We start from the raw sequence: 16,758 nt of genomic DNA on the forward strand, positions 1-16,758 counted from the left end.
GCCCCCACTTGGTTCTTAGTACTTCTCCTCCTGGCCTCACACAGTTTTCTTTGTGTTAAGGGGTTGTTGCCCTATTAATAACAGATACAGTTTCCATGAAGGCCACTTCTCTTAACTCTTTCATTGCTCCCCCACTCCATTCTCCCCACCTTGACCATCCCATTCCCATTACTTCATGTTCTCATCCCACATTTGCTCCCCTCTACTCCCCCCTCCAACCCCAGTTTACCCACGAGATCCCATTTTTTCTCCTTCACAGGGTGATCCCTGCGTCCCTCTTAGAGTCCTCCTTGTTACTTACCTTCTCTGGAGCTGTGGATTGTAGCTTGCTTTACATCTAGAATCAACTTATGACTGAGTACATACTGTGTTTGTCCTGCTTTGGTAGGATTTTTAATTTCAAGTAGAGGAATGTACTATTGAATGTTCTTCCATGGTCTATCAAAATTACTTTTTCCTTTAAAAATGTATGTCAGAACAGAGAAGAATCATGTTCAACTCCAGGGAACTCCTCAATGTGCTGTTAAATGGGATGAGAAATGTTCCTAGAGGAAAATTTTCTTTTCTCTTCTCTTTTGTACTCCCCTCTTCCTCCTATCTCTCCTTCCCTCTTTTCTTACTCTTTCTGCTCTTCTTGGCTGGGATTTCACTCTGTAGCTCAGACTGTCCTGGGACTCACTATGTAGCCCAGGCTAGCCTTGAATCTTCAGTGATCTTCCTGCCTCAGTGCCCCAAGTTCTATGATCACAGACAAAAGCCATGGAAACCTGCTCCCAGGGAAGTTTTAAGGAACAATTCTGTGGGTTCTCCATTCCCGATTCTTAGTTCAGCATACATACTAGAGGTTTAATTCATCATGTGGTGAATGTCTTCTGTATTAAGCCTGATACAGTTTGCATTGTCAGTATTCCATAATTGCTCCTGGGTTACAGGTGTGGCCTCTCAGTTTGCTGCTTTGGGAGGTGGTGGAATATTTAGTAGGTAGGACCTAATGGGAGGTACTGGGGCCACTGGGGCCGTGCCCTCGAAGGTGACTCTGGGTTCTTTCTCTTTGGTCTCCTGGCCATGAGAGCTGAGGAATCACTCCATCATGCTTTTCTGATGTGATGTGTTGCTTTGCCAGAGTCAAATTGTACCAAGTGTTATGGGCTGTCAGCTTTTCTCTTTAGAAGTTGATTCATCTCAGATATTGATTGTAGTGATGTAAAGATAACACAATCACTGATTGAGATCATAGCAGACCCTTGATATAATATTCACAAATATTGGTTTTAAATCCCTATAGTATCCCAGGAGAAAAAAATAATCTGTGGATACTCAGTTTTTTTGTATAAAATGATGACGTATTTGCATATAAACAATACACATTTCCATATACTTTAAATTATCCTCAGATAGCAATACTACAATACTTAATGTAATATAAATGTATAAACAGATGCTATGGTGTGTATTTAGGGAACAAAGACAGCACAAAATAGTCTGCACATGTTCAGTGTAGATACAAATTTTTTTCCTATTCTTTTCAGTCTGAGACTGGTAGAGAATGGAAGCTGTTAATGCAGAAAAATGTATGACCACTCAAAATACATTATATGTATATGTGTGTGTACATCTTCAGCATTTTGTCATATCCTGGAATAAAGACAAAGCCCTCTTCTGGGTGTGATGCACTTTAGAAACTTTTAACCTACTTTTAAAATGTAGTCCCAAAGTGAAAGCATATGTATCACAGATACTTACCCTCCACCTTTAATTTTCTCCCCTGCCCCCTTCTCTGCCCTTCTCACAGAAAAATAAAGAGCTACCCAGAAGAATTGTATATATGCTTTCTTGGTGTCTTTGATTAGATATAGCTCAAATATCAGGAAGTTAAAACCTGAATGATTCCATGACCCTAAAACTACAAGGTTTCAAACACATTTCAGTAAAAGAAAATCATCATGGTGTATAAAAATATGTCTTTCCATCTTCATCAACTCCCCCCTCAGATCAGTAAGACAGATTTTCATTGAGTTCAGCTAAAGAAATCATAAACATTGAAAAGAGCTACAGCTTATTAATCCTGGAGCTTTCCTCAGAACTTCAGCTAGCTTGGTATTTTGATCTCTTGTGTGAAATATGTGCTCAGGGTTGATCCATTAGATTTCAACAACAAAATCTTCTCTTGATGGGGGCGACACTATATTTTTATGGAATTTTAGGAATGTGACACATTGTAAAAAACATCCCAACTAAGCATTGATGAGATGTTGATTTTCTAGACATTGGAGTTTTGGTAATGATTGCTTGTCCCACTTGTGAGTTTTCTAAAAACAAATAAATAAAAATATCACAGAGGTAGTATCAGCCCAATGGATCAATCAAAGAAATCTAATCCAGCTACCTTTTTGGTATCACAAATACCCAGGCATTCTAGTCATGAATTACAAATGAGAAAAATCAAGGAAATGGCAATTTCTTTCCCTCTACTGCTGGCTGGCATTTTTACAGGTGTTTTTTAAATCATATTTTAATTGTAATTAATATTCTAAAAACCAATCTAACTAGTCAAAACTATGACCACACAATGCCAGTTCCACACACAGTCACGACATAATGTTTAGTGTACTGAGTACAGCCATTATTTATTAAAAGTAACACATAAAAACATGAGTAACATACCTGTCTGTACAGAGGAACATGGTATGATTTCTACTTAACATCTAATAACACAATTGCAAATTCTCCCTGCATTAACATAATGGGAAACAATAAATACTAACACTAACTAATATAATAACACAAAGAAGACAGGCAGGTCTCCACGAATCAAGGCTGTAAGCTCTGGAAACTTTAAACTCAGCTATGGCTTGTCTCCCAGGAGCACACCTGCCTGGACTGAGGGGTCACTGTTCACAAGAGTTCTTCCTAGAGATGTCCCTGAAAACTAGAGTCATTTGATTTTCTACATCTCAGACAGAAGATATCTAGAACTCTCTATGTTTCTGTCGGATTGTGGCATGTCTTTCCTTTGCTGGGACAGGCAACTGGTGTAGACTGGCGAGGAGGCTGTGAATTGGCACTGGTTCCTCAGGGCTCTCTCCTTCCCACTCTTGGAACTTAGAAGCTGAAGATTAGACCTGTGGACAACGAAAACAACCAAAGCTCAGATCCAAGGAAGTGAAGAACTCGGTGGTAGTAAGGAAGACTAGGTCTTGGCAAGAAGTATTAGTGATTTCCTGAAGTTTTTGTTATACATAGTGGTCACATGAATGTCACACACACTTCAACATGGCCATTCTGAATGATTTTCTTTCCCAACCTGGTCCTCATTCCATAATCCCACCTTTGCTGCTATTGTCTTGACTCATATAAGTGCACAGGCCATAAGTGTGGGTTGCATCAGCAATACTGTTCCTACTTTTTCCGGCCCACATGCAGCCAATTGGCACATCTTGATTTTCTCTTAAACAGTGGTAGATACTGAACCCTGAACTCTGTACAAGCTAGACCAGTACCCCACAGCAAAACCCCCAGAACCATGGCTTCCAAGTCCTGGGAGTGGAATCTAGAGTCTAAGCCTTAGGGTGTAGAAATAGGTGAGGGCATCCTTGATGTCTCTCCAGAGCATCCTAGGTGGTTGAGCACCTGTGAGAGCAGAAGGGAGATGAGATCTCCTGGTGAGGGAACAAGAAAGTGGATGGAAATGGGAATAAACACATGAAGGGAAATAAGCTAGAATCAAAGAGACACCGTGTATACCTGTTCTTTTCTGTGGACCTTAGATTTTATGTAGATAACACAAAAAGCAAAAATGAGGCTGTCTTAGGGAAGAAAGGAGAGAAAAGGAGGAGGAGAAAGGGGGTGACTATAGGGCATATATATGGTCAAAGTATATGATCTACTAGAATAAAAATGCCTGTGATACCCATATACCAGTAAAGACTCTGGCCTTAGCAGGAGTTCTGTGTGACAACAAAGTATATCTACAGTCATGCTACCTTTGCTAGTTACTCCTTATATGAGGATAGATTCAGTAAATTATAACAAGATACATTTATACCCACCAAGGAGTACTAGTATGTAAAGAAAAATGTGCATGATGGGACATAACATAGCTCTGATTCTTTGATTATAGTGGCATTCAGAAGTAAGCACAATTTTTTGTGTGTGTGTTTTGAGATAGGGTCTCTCTGTGTAGCCATGGTTGTCCTGGAACCCTGAAACTCAACTCTGTATATCAGGCTGGCCTTGAGCTCACAGAGATTTGCCTGCCTCTGCCTCCCAAGTGCTAGGATTAAAGGCCCATGCCACCACTGCCTGGCTAAGAACAAGCTTTTTAAATCAATTACAAAGATGCAGATAGCTATTTTTGAGTATGGTGCCAAGTATTTTGAGGATAAAATCATCTCTGTTCTCACAATTGGTATCAAAGTGAACTGTAGAGGAAAAGTTATCTTGGTTATCAATCTGACTGGATCTGGGATCAAGTCACTAAGAGATAAGCCAGTAGGGATACCTGTGAGGGTTTTCTCTTATTTGAAATGAAAGAGCCACTCCAAATCGGGGTACCAGCTCTGGAGCCAGTACAATAAGAGGAAGGCTAAGAAAGAAAGCTGTGCTTTTCTCCTGCTTGCCTTATGCATGCTGCCGCTGCCACTGATGCATCCCTTCACTGATGTCAGAGCCCTGCTTCTCTAGGCATCAAATGTGGCCTGCAGACTAGTTGCTCTCCAGGAACCCTCCAGGTTTTGGGGCCAGAGTGGGACTGCAGAGGTCTTCGTCCTTATGGACTGAACAACTACTGGGTTCTCAGTCTCAAATGTGAAGGCAGCCATCATTGCTATAGCCAGCCCCACACTGTGTATGCTAATGGAAGAAATTCCCTTTAAGCATACATTTTTATAGGCTCTGTTCCTCTAGGGCACCCTGACTAGTAATACCCCAACATGACACTAAATCTGCAGTGTGAGAGTAGTATTTTCTGGAGCCCTATCAACCTTCCTATTGTTATAAACATAGCAGGTGTTAGGATAGCTGAGTGGGTGAGTCAACATCTTTCTGTAATTGTTCTCTATTTCTTACATAAGATTTTATTCTCCCAGTAGATAACACTTTGCGAAAGTCAAAGATCACAGCTCAAAAGTCTCTTGGAATTCCCGTCTTCCTTGCCAATTCACATTAAACATAATTACCTACAAAAAAAGTAGATGATCAACAATGCCACAGAAGGCACTAAATATATCTAGAATGTTCATTTGAGGTGAACATTTCTAATGTGAGTGTTTGCACGTTGTTGTTGTGTACAGATTCAGCAACTTCTCTTCCTTCCCTGATTCTGACGAACTCATTGCTATTCATTCCAAATCTCTGCATTGATATCTGATTTTGAGTTGACAACCAAGAAATTACTCACTGGTTATTAAGTTCTAAGTACAGTGACAGAAATATGTATGTTGAAGGAAAAGGTAACACAAATAGATGGTACAATTGGCAGATGTCAAAGTTGTTTCTTCCCACACCTTTCTGATCTTTATTCTTCAGAAGATGGTTATGCAATCCTGTATTATTCAGAAGAGCAACAAGAGTTGGTTAGCTTTGCAAATCAAAGACAAGAAACCACAGTCCAGGAATATATACTTTGCATGCGTATGATATGTATATGCTATGCATGGTGTGGTTATATCTGTTTAGGTATGTTGGCATGTAAATGGGCACATGCGGAGGCCCATGATTGATCATCTTTGTCTTGATCACCCTAGTGTATTGAGGGATAGCTTCTCACTTGAGCTCAACTTACCCAGGGCTAGTTAGCTTGCTTGCTTCTGGGGAATTCCATTTCTACATCTGAGAGCTAAGATTGCAAGGGGATTGCCCCATTCATCACACATTTACAAGGGTCCTAGGAATCCAGTGTGATGTTCTGACCCTGGTACAGGAAGCACTTAACACACTGAGCCATCTCCCCAGACTGGACTTTTAAATCATATTTCTTCCATTTCTTAACATTATTGCAAAATCACACCATTGACCTTTCCTTTTCCTCTCTCCTGAAACTTCCATATCCTATTCTCTATTTCAAATCCATGGCTTCTTTCCCTACTAATTGTTGTTAAATACATCATATATGTATATTAGTATATATGAATCACTGAATATGTAAGTACAGTTGGCTCAGTCTGTATAAATGAGTCATGTGCATGCCTTCAGGCCTGACTGGTATTGGATAACCAATTGGTGTGATCTTCCTTGGGAAAGACTATTTCTCCCACGCTTAGCGTTCCTGAATTGCCTACAGTTCTTTGTGTAGGGTTGAGGCCTGCTGCTGAATGGGGGTTGGATAATCTCCCCACCCCAAATCTCTCCCTGACTTAAGTCCTCCCCAGCTGCATAAGGAATGACACAGTTCACTCTTCCTTCTTTGGGTGATACTTCCTTGTGAATGCAGTCTTCCTGCACCTGGGTTAGGAAAGATTGCATAGTGTAATGACAACTCACAGGACACAGGGACAAAGCTGACAGACCTCTGTCTGTCTGTCTGTCTGTCTGTCTGTCTATATCTATCTATCTACCTATCATCTAACCCCCCCTATATATTTGAGGCAGAACCTCATGTAGAGCACTCTGGCCTCAAACTTACCATGTAGCATGACTTTGAACTTCAGATCTTCCTGTCCGTAATCTCCAGTGCTGTGTACCTTGTACGGTTTTTATATAGTGATGGAGATGGCACCTGAGGCCTTATGCATGGCAAGCAGGCACTTCACTGAATGCAATACATCCCCAGCTTAGAAAATACTTTCTTTTATTAAACCTACTTGAACCAGACAATCTATTATTCTCTTTCTTGCCTTTATCCAAGCTGGAAAATTGGCTTCCGCAGTTTGAGTACTTTGCAAATATGAAAACACCCCTTTACTAGGTACTGAGTTGAAAGGAAACTACAGCTGTCTTGCAAGGAAACTTTCTTTACATTAATGTTGATTCACATGTTACCACACCCAGATCCTCCAACTGGGCTCTAGAAGTGACCATTCCAAAGGGAAGGATAAAACCCTCGATTCCTCTCACTGCAGAACACCCTGAAAGCAGGGTAGAGGCCAGTGCCTGCATCTGATAGGCATCTCTGCCATTGTTTTCTGCTCTTGAAGAAGAAAGCTTGGACATCACCCAGCTGTACTCATCAGACAAGTAAGTGTCTGTTAAACTACCATATTAATAGCTGGATGGTAGACACAGCAGTGCACTGAATGTGACACTGCTCACCTCAGACACACTACTCACAGTGATGACCATCTTGACCAGGCCAGTGCCAAATTAAAATATGTTTATTGGTTCTTTGCTTTTTATTGTTTATTCAGAAGGATAAATTTTTCTATATATTCTATAAACTACCAAACATTACCTGCAACATCATTTAATTGGTGTTTCTTACAAGAACTGAATCAACATCAGATTCTGCTCCTCAGAAAGCCAAAGGCGAATTCACATGGATCAATTGCAGAACAGTCTTGACAGAAGATAAGGAAGGCCCCTGCAATGCACTGCTTTCCGATCCAGGCCAGGAGCATGTTGATCAAAAGTTCACATGTAACTAATGCTTTTGAGGACCTCCATTGCTTTTGGATTAACAATTATTGCAGCGTGAGATTTATCATTTCTATCTAATGTCCTTGACCATAGGGGAGGCTGTGTTCCTCAGGTGGTCTTATAGCAAAAACAAGTCATCATGTTTAGTAGAGAATTAAGAAACCTTAACTGAGACTGCAGTTTTGGTTATTCTGTTTGGACAGCTTTGTGCTTATACCTGTGGTTCCTAGCTCTAGAGAGAAAGTGCCTCTGGATGTGGTCCCTATGGCAGGAAGATGACTGGGTGTGGTTACCATGGCAGGAAGATGATTGGGTGTAGTCCCTATTGCAGGAAGATGATTGGGTGTGGTCCCTATGGCAGGAAGATTATTGGATGTGGTCCCTATGGCAGGAAGGCTTGGGTCTTCTATGAGGCTGGACCACCAGCTCTGAGTCAGCCTATAGCAGAAAAGTACATCTTTAATCCCATGCAACTTCTGTATGGTGTCCCTCACTGCAATAAACTACAGGTCTGTCAGCATTGTTCCTGAGTCCTATGACTTGTCATTACACTATGGAACCTTGTCTAACTCAGGTGCAGGAGGACTGTATGCCAAGGGAACATCTCCACAAGCAGGGAGAGAGAACTGTTTCATTCTTAGGTAGATGGGGAGGGACTCTGGAAGAATGTTCTACAGTCAAGACAGAAATAATTTTTTTCTGGTACCTTTTCTTATAGTTTGTTTTTAGACAAATAGTCAATGATGTTCTCATTGACACCAACCATTAAATGTTCAGGGTTTAAAAGTCTATAAAATAATCTGAGGTATAGCAGGCTAAGGAAACAGATATTAATGAGTATATCTGTGAATGGAATTAGGAAACTTACATATTTATTGCCCAGGTGTAGGAAGGATCCATCACACTGTCAGTTCTTGGTTTTTCCCTGTGCAGAATGCTCGCCTGAGAACAGAGGAGAGGTTTGATCTATGTGCTCAGAGAAATGAAAGATGAAAATAAAGTTGCCTGGATTTTCTCTTTTTCAAGGAAAGTTCAATTTTTCAGGAATATTGTCATTAAAGCCACAGTTTGCCTCTTGGTATTACCTGGAAATTATTTGTTAAGATTTATGAGCTTTCTTTGGCCATCATATATTTCCACCCTAAAGGATCCTTGCTGACTAACTCCCTGGAGGTGAGAGTTTCAGGAGACATAACAGGGGAGATTCCAGGTGGTTCATTACAGACTCTCCTGTTATGTGAGGTGGCTTTTCCTAGGCAAACCCACACTATATATTTAAAGTACAGTTTTATTAAGAAGGAATTATTAGGTGGTCCTTCTGTTTAAATAATTTAGTGGGAACTTTGGGGAAATAATTTGTAAGTCAACGGGAATGCCTTAGTGACATTCAAGGAAGCATATAGGTGACATTCCTCAAAATTTCAGTGATATTCTGCTGTTGAGTACAAAGGTAACAGGGTGAACCTGGAGAGTGGAAAGATGAGAGTCCCCAGCAGTTTTTACAAGGTACAGAACTTGTGACTAGCATGCTTAATCTGACCTGAACCGTTCAGGGAATATCAAGCATCAGCCCCTATCACTGGCTGCAGGAGCAATGTGGTAAGATTCTCCATCTGTTAGGATACCCGATATCACTTTGCTCTAGCCTTTATCTACCAGTGGTTAGCACAGCTGTCTTCTGGTGACAGTGTCTATGTCACCAGTTACCTTCACAGGTGTGGCAGTAATAAATAGTATCAGAGAGCTAGGAGACAGACTCAGGACTCTTTCCAGTTGTGCTGGTTAGGTCCTGTGTTAGAGGAGTTGCTGAGCATGGTGTGCCATTCCTTGCAGCCCCAGTCACACGCCAACTGTCTGATGGCACCTGTTTAGTTTGCCAAAGGCACGTCACTTACCTAGAGCCCATGACCTGGAAGTAGAGGAATAACTAAAGAAAATACATGTTTGTTTAACCCCTTCTACCTGACAGAAATTACATAAAGGGAATAATTACATGAGAGTTCATTACAATTCTAAATAGTTTACCTCAAGTTCTGTCCAGTCAGAAATGGACAATGTGAGAAAAACTCAACAGTATCCTTGTTTTGTAACAGTTATTATAATAATGATATCTGTGTGTAAGGATTTGAATAAGGAATGTCCCTCATGGACTCACGTGTTTGAACACTTGGTCTCCACCTGGGAGCACTGTTTCAGGAATTAGGGAGGTGGAGTTGGAACCTTGCTGGGGGAGCACGTCACTGGGGATGGACTTTGAGCACTGTTTCAGGAATTAGGGAGGTGGAGTTGGAACCTTGCTGGGGGAGCACGTCACTGGGGATGGACTTTGAGCACTGTTTCAGGAGTTAGGGAGGTGGAGTTGGAACCTTGCTGGGGGAGCACGTCACTGGGGATGGACTTTGAGCACTGTTTCAGGGGTTAGGGAGGTGGAGTTGGAACCTTGCTGGGGAGCACGTCACTGGGGATGGACTTTGAGCACTGTTTCAGGGGTTAGGGAGGTGGAGTTGGAACCTTGCTGGGGGAGCACGTCACTGGGGATGGACTTTGAGCACTGTTTCAGGGGTTAGGGAGGTGGAGTTGGAACCTTGCTGGGGGAGCACGTCACTGGGGATGGACTTTGAGCACTGTTTCAGGGGTTAGGGAGGTGGAGTTGGAACCTTGCTGGGGGAGCACGTCACTGGGGATGGACTTTGAGCACTGTTTCAGGGGTTAGGGAGGTGGAGTTGGAACCTTGCTGGGGGGAGCACGTCACTGGGGATGGACTTTGAGGCTCTGCAGCTTTGCTATGCTTTTTGCTCTCTGGCATTGAAAATGTGGTCAGCGTCCTGTTCCTGCCTTTCCCACCATTAAGGACTCTGTCCTTCTGGAACATAAGACAAAAAAATAAAGCCTTTCTTATTTTAAGTTGTTTTTGGTAGCGATACATATCACAGCAACAGAAAACAGCTACTGTGACAAAACAAAGAACACATCTACATATACAGGGGATAAGGAACAGTTGGAAGGCAATAAGATGCCAAACACCAACAGTGGGTGTGTCAAGTGTGTGCTTAACTGTGATTTAAATTTTTTATGTTATGTATCTTTTGTATTTTATATTATGCATTATGTGGTCTAATATTTTCTTCAAATTTCTTGTAGCCTTGTCTAGTCTTGGTGTTAAGTTGACCAGACTTCCTACAAAAGTGTCATTCTTCTGAAAGCACAAGTTTCTTCCACAGTAGCACACTTTTCCTTTTCAATGAAGATGAGATACACCTTTAAGCATGCATGGACTATACTGTCAGCAGCAGACTGCCTAAGGAAGAACATATCTAACGGAATCAGGGAGGACAAGTAGATGAGCATGGTGACCCAACCAGAGGAAGGGGGTTTGGAGATAAGAATCTGTTAAAATTGGGGAAATGACAAGAAATTTAATCACAATCCAGAAGAATCTGGAAACAAAACAAAACAAATTTAGCATATGCTGGAATTTTCCTTGAAAGTATGATGTTTTAAAGATTTTTTTTCTTTTCCTTTCTTGGAAACATTTGTTTATTGTCTTCTGTAATAACATAATTTACTTTGAGATAAAATTCCTGAGATTCTATAGTGAGCCAATGGTTGTTCCCTGAACCATGTATGGTTCCTGAAACTCCAATTTCATTGTGTTCTCACTTATGCATATTAATTGACACTGTATGCTTTAGAGGGAAATAAAAGCTGCAGCAATCTTCAGCTAAGGTTTGTGAGTGGCTGGATGTCTCCTTTATCAGATGATTTTTTATTTAAGTTTTTTGAGATGATTATATGGGTAATGGTAGAAAAACAGAGCTAACACTTAAGACTGGGTGTTAAATTGTACAGTATTGGAGAAACACGGGAGACCTGAGGACTGTGCACAGCAGATCCGGATCCCAGCCCGACGGGATTCAGCCCGCCCAGAGACTGCCAGCTTCCAAGTCCCATTCTCCACCCAAGGGACAGGTGAGGTGAGGGTCCAGTCTACCCAGAGTTTTCCAAGGTCCCCATACTAGGATGGCTTCCATCCATGCAAGAGGAAAACCATCAGGGTATTGGACTTGCTCCCACCCACTGGAAAGGAACCATGGTCACATACCTACAGGGTAGGAAGAGACTACTTCTGTACCCACAGGAATAAATGATGAGAAGGAGACAATACAAAAACACACCCACCAACAGAAAAACCAATATGACACCACCAGAAACTAGAGAATCTATACTCGTAAGACTTGAACATCCTATTGCAGAAGAAGCAGATGAGAAAGACCTTAAAAACAACTTCATGAAAATGATAGAGGCCCTCAAAGAAGATATGAGAAAATCCCTTAAAGACATGGAAGAAAAAACAAACCAAAAATACAAGAAATGGAGGAAAAAAACAATCCAAAAAATGCAAAAAATGCAAGAAATGGAAGAAAAGACAAACCAAAAACTTCAACAAATGCATGAAAGAGAGGAAAAGGCAAAGTAAAAATTACAAGAAACAATTCAAACATTGCAAGGGTTTGAAATAAAGAAAACCCACAATCTGAAGGAATGCTGGAAACAGAAAAGCTGGGCAAATGGTCAGGTACTACAGATACAAGCATAACCAACAGAATATAAGAGATGGAAGACAAAAAGTCAGGTGTTGAAGATACACTAGGGGAAATAGATTCATCAACCAAACAAAATTTTAAGTCCAACAAATCCCTAACACAAAATATCCAGTAAATATTGGACACCATGAAAAGACCAAACCTAAGAATAATAGGTATAGAAGAAGGTGAAGAAATCCACCTCAAAGGGGAAGAAAACATTCAACAAAATAATAGAAGAAAACTTTCCCAAATTAAGAAAGAAATGCCAATGAAAGTACAAGAAGCCTACAGAACACCAAATAGAGTGGACCACAAAAGGAAATCCCTTCGTGACATAATAGTAAAAACCCCGAACATACAGAATAAAGAAAGACTATTAAGAGCAGCAAAGGAAAAAGGCCAAATAACATACAAAGGTAAACCTATCAGAATTAAATCTGACTTCTCCATGGAAACTCTGAATGCCAGAAGGTCCTGGATAGATATTCTACCAACACTAAGAGACCACGGCTGCCAGCCCAGACTGCTACATCCAGCAAAGCTTTCAATCACTATAGATGGAGAAAACAAGATATTCCATGACAAATCCAGATTTAAACAATACATATTCACTAACCCAGCCCTACAGAAAGTTCTGGAAGGAAAACCCCAACTCAAGGGAGTTAACTACAACCAGAAAAACATAGGCAATAGATAATCCCACCTTACCAACAGCCAAAAGAAAAGAGGTGGAATTCCACATATAATTCCACCACCATCAACTATTCCAAAACAAACAACAATGAGCAATCAATGGTTATTAATATCCCTCAATATTAATGGTCTTAACTCGACCATAAAGAGACACAGGCTAACAGAATGGATTCGAAGATAGAACCCATCCTTCTGCTGCATACAAGAAACACATCTCAGCACCAAGACAAGCGGGGGAGGCAATCCTAATATCTAACAAATTAGATTTTAAAATAAAATCAATCAAAAGAGATGAAGGAGGGCACTTCATACTCATCACAGGAGAAATCCACCAAGATGAAGTTTAAATTTTGAACATCTATGCCCCAAATACAAAGACAACCACGTTCATAAAAGAAACATTACTAAAACTCAAATCACATATAAAGCCCCACACACTTATAGTGGGAGACTTCAACATCCCACTCTCACCTCTAGACAGGACTATCAGACAGAAACTTAATAAAGAAGCAAAGGAACTAATAGAAGTTATGACTCAATTGGGATTAACAGACATCTATAGAACATTCCACCCAAATAAAAAAGAATATACTGGCCGGGCGGTGGTGGTACACACCTTTAATCCCAGCACTTGGGAGGCAGAGGCAGGCGGATCTCTGTGAGTTCGAGGCTGGGCTGGACCGACAGCCTCCAAAACAATACAGAGAAACCCTGTCTCGTAAAACAAAAAAAAAAAAAAAAAAAAAAAAAAAAGAATATACCGTCTTCTCAGAGCCACATAGAACCTTCTCAAAAATCAACCACATGCTTGGGAACACATCAGACCTCAACAGGTACAAAAAATTGGAATAACTCCATGTACCTTATCAGACCACCATGCGTTAAAATTAGAATTCAACAACAACGCAAATTGCAGAAACCCTACAAAATCATGGAACTTGAATAATGCACAATTGCACCATTCCTGGGCCAATGAAGAAATAAAAAAAGAAATTAAAGATTTCCTAGAATTCAATGAGAATGATGACATAACATACTCAAACTTATGCAACACTTTGAAAGCAGTGCTAAGAGGGAAGTTCATAGCACTAAGTACCCACATGAAGAAACTGGCAAATAGTTACAGTAGAGAATTAACAGCACAACTGAAAGCTCTAGAACACAAAGAAACAAATTAACCCAGGAGGAGTAGATGCCAGGAAATAATCAAATTGAGGGCTGAAATCAATAAAGCAGAAACTAGGTAAACAATACAAATAATCAATATAAAGAGGAGTTGGTTCTTTGAGAAAATCAAGATAGACAAAACTTACCAAACATGCAAATTAACAATTGTGAACATGCAAATTGACAAAATCAGAAAAGAAAAGGGGGACATAACCACAGACACTGAGGAAATCCAGAGAATCATCAGGTCATACTTTGAAAACCTGCACTCCACAAAATCTAAAAGAAATAGACTATTTTCTGGATAGTTATCACTTGCCAAAATTAAATCAAGAGAAGATAAGGAATTTAAATAGGCCTATAACCCCTAAGGAAATAGAAGTAGTCATCAAAAGTCTCCCAATCAAAAAAGCCCAGGGTCAGATAGCCTCAGTGCAGAACTCTACCAGAAATTCAAAGAACAGCTTATACCAAATACTTCTTCTCAAAGTATTTCACGCAATAGATTCAGAAGGGTCTTTGCTAAACTCTTTCTACGAGGCTTCAACAACCTTGATACCCAAGCCGCACAAAGACACAACTAAGAAAGAGAACTTCAGGCCAATATCCCTTATGAACATTGATGCAAAAATACTCTATTGATACTGGCAAATTGGATCCAAGAACATATCAGAAAAGTCATCCACCATGATCAAGTAGGCTTCATTCTAGGGATGCAAGGATGGTTCAGCATACAAAAACATATCAATGTAATCCACCGTATAAACAAGATGAGAAGCAGAAATCACATGATCATTTTACTGGATGCTGGAAAAGCCTTTGACAAAATCCAACAGCCCTTCATGATAAAGGTCTTGGAGAGATCTGGGATAACAGGAACTTACCTCAACATAATAAAAGCTATATGCAGCAAACCAACAGCCAACATCAAACTAAATGGACAGAAACTCAACGCAATTCCTCTAAGATCAGGAGCAAGACAAAGCTATCCACTCTCTCCATATATCTTCAATATTGTACTTGAAGTTCTAGTTAGAGCAATATGACAACAAAAGGAGGTCAAGGGGATACAAATTTGAAAAGACGAGGTCAAACTTTCATTATTTGCAGATGATATGATAGTTTACATAAGCGATCCAAAAAAACTCTACCAGGGAACTCCTGCAGCTGATAAATACTTTCAGCAAAGTGGCAGGATACAAGATCAGCTCAAGAAAATAAGTAGCCCTACTATATACAGATGATCAAAGGGCTAAGAAAGAAATCAGAGAAACATCGCCCTTTACAATTTCCACAAACAATATAAAATACCTTAGGGTAACGCTAACCAAACAAGTGAAAAACCTGTATAGCAAGAACTTTGAGTCTTTAAAGAAAGAAATTAAAGAAGACACCAGAAGGTGTAAAAATCTCCCATGCTCTTGGATAGGTAGGATTAAAATAGTAAAAATGACAATCTTACCGAAAGCAATATACAGATTTAACGCAATCCCCATTAAAATCCCAGCACAATTCTTCACAGACCTTTAAAGTACAATAATCAACTTTATATGGAAAAACAAAAGACCCAGGATAGCCAAACCAACCTTATTCAACAAAGCAACATCTGGAGGCATCACCATCCCTGACTTCAAGCTGAAAACAGCTTGGTATTGCCACAAAAATAGACAGGTAGACCAATGAACACCCTGATATTAACCCATACATATATGACCATCTGATTTTCGAAAAAGAAGCTAAAAATATACAATGGAAAAAAGAAAGTATCTTCAAATGGTGCTGGCATAACTGGATGTTGGCATATAGAAGATTGTGGATAGATCCATGTCTATCGCCATGCACAAAAATTAAGTCTAAATCGATCAAAGACCTCAACATAAATCCAGACACGCTGAATCTGTTAGAAGAGAAAGTGGGGCACACCCTTGAACAAATTGGTATAGAAGTCTTCTTCCTGAACATAACTCCAGTAGCACAGACACTGAGAACAACAATTAATAAATGGGACCTCCTGAAACTGAGAAGCTTCTGTAAGGCAAAAGACACAGTTAGCAAGACAAAAAAGGCACCCCACAGATTGGGAAAAGATATTCACTAACCCCACATCTGACAAAGGGCTGATCTCCAAAATTTACAAAGAATTCAAGAAGCGAGTCTCCAAACACCAAAGATACAACCAAAAAATGTAAATAGAGAATTCTCAGTAGAGGAGTCTAAAATGGCTGTGAGACACTTGAGAAAGTACTCAACATCCCTTGCCATCAGGGAAATGCAAATCAAAACAACTCCTATCAGAATGGCTAAAATCAAAAACTCCAATGACAGTTTATGCTGGAGAGGATGTGGAGAAAGGGGAACACTCCAACACTGCTGGTGGGAGTGCCAACTCGTATAGCCACTTTGGAAATCAGTATGGAGATTCCTCAGGAAAATAGGAATCAGTCTACCACAAGACCCAGCAATTCCACTCTTAGGCATATACCCAAAAGATGCACATTCATACAACAAGGACATCTGTTCAACTATGTTTATAGCAGCATTATTTGTAATAGCCAGAACCTGGAAGCAACCTAGATGCCCCTTAACTGAAGAGTGGATAGAGAAAATGTGGTACATTCACACAATGGAGTAAAATTCAGTGGGGAAAAACAATGGAATCTTGAAATTTGCAGGCAAATGGATGGCATTAGGAAAAAAAAAACATCCTGAGTGAGGTAACCCAGTCACAAAAAGAGAAACA

At 40.3% G+C, this 16,758-nt stretch overlaps 1 protein-coding gene across 4 annotated transcripts in view; it reads right to left on the reverse strand.

Moving 5' to 3' along the window:
• Window positions 1-2,596: 2,596 nt before the first annotated feature.
• Window positions 2,597-16,758, reverse strand: part of Emcn (endomucin) — a 93,069-nt gene continuing 78,907 nt past the window's right edge. For all 4 annotated transcript variants that reach the window (XM_013121900.3, XM_013121899.3, XM_013121898.3 and 1 more), the window contains 2 exons: window positions 8,441-8,514; window positions 2,597-3,122 (listed from right to left, as the gene is read on the reverse strand). In XM_013121900.3, coding sequence (XP_012977354.1) covers window positions 8,480-8,514 — 35 coding nt within the window. In that variant the 3' untranslated portion in view covers window positions 2,597-3,122; window positions 8,441-8,479. The remainder of the gene's footprint in view (window positions 3,123-8,440; window positions 8,515-16,758) is intronic.

The sequence above is a fragment of the Mesocricetus auratus genome, unplaced genomic scaffold, assembly GCF_017639785.1.
Source record: "Mesocricetus auratus isolate SY011 unplaced genomic scaffold, BCM_Maur_2.0 Super-Scaffold_100009, whole genome shotgun sequence".
NCBI lineage: Eukaryota > Metazoa > Chordata > Mammalia > Rodentia > Cricetidae > Mesocricetus > Mesocricetus auratus.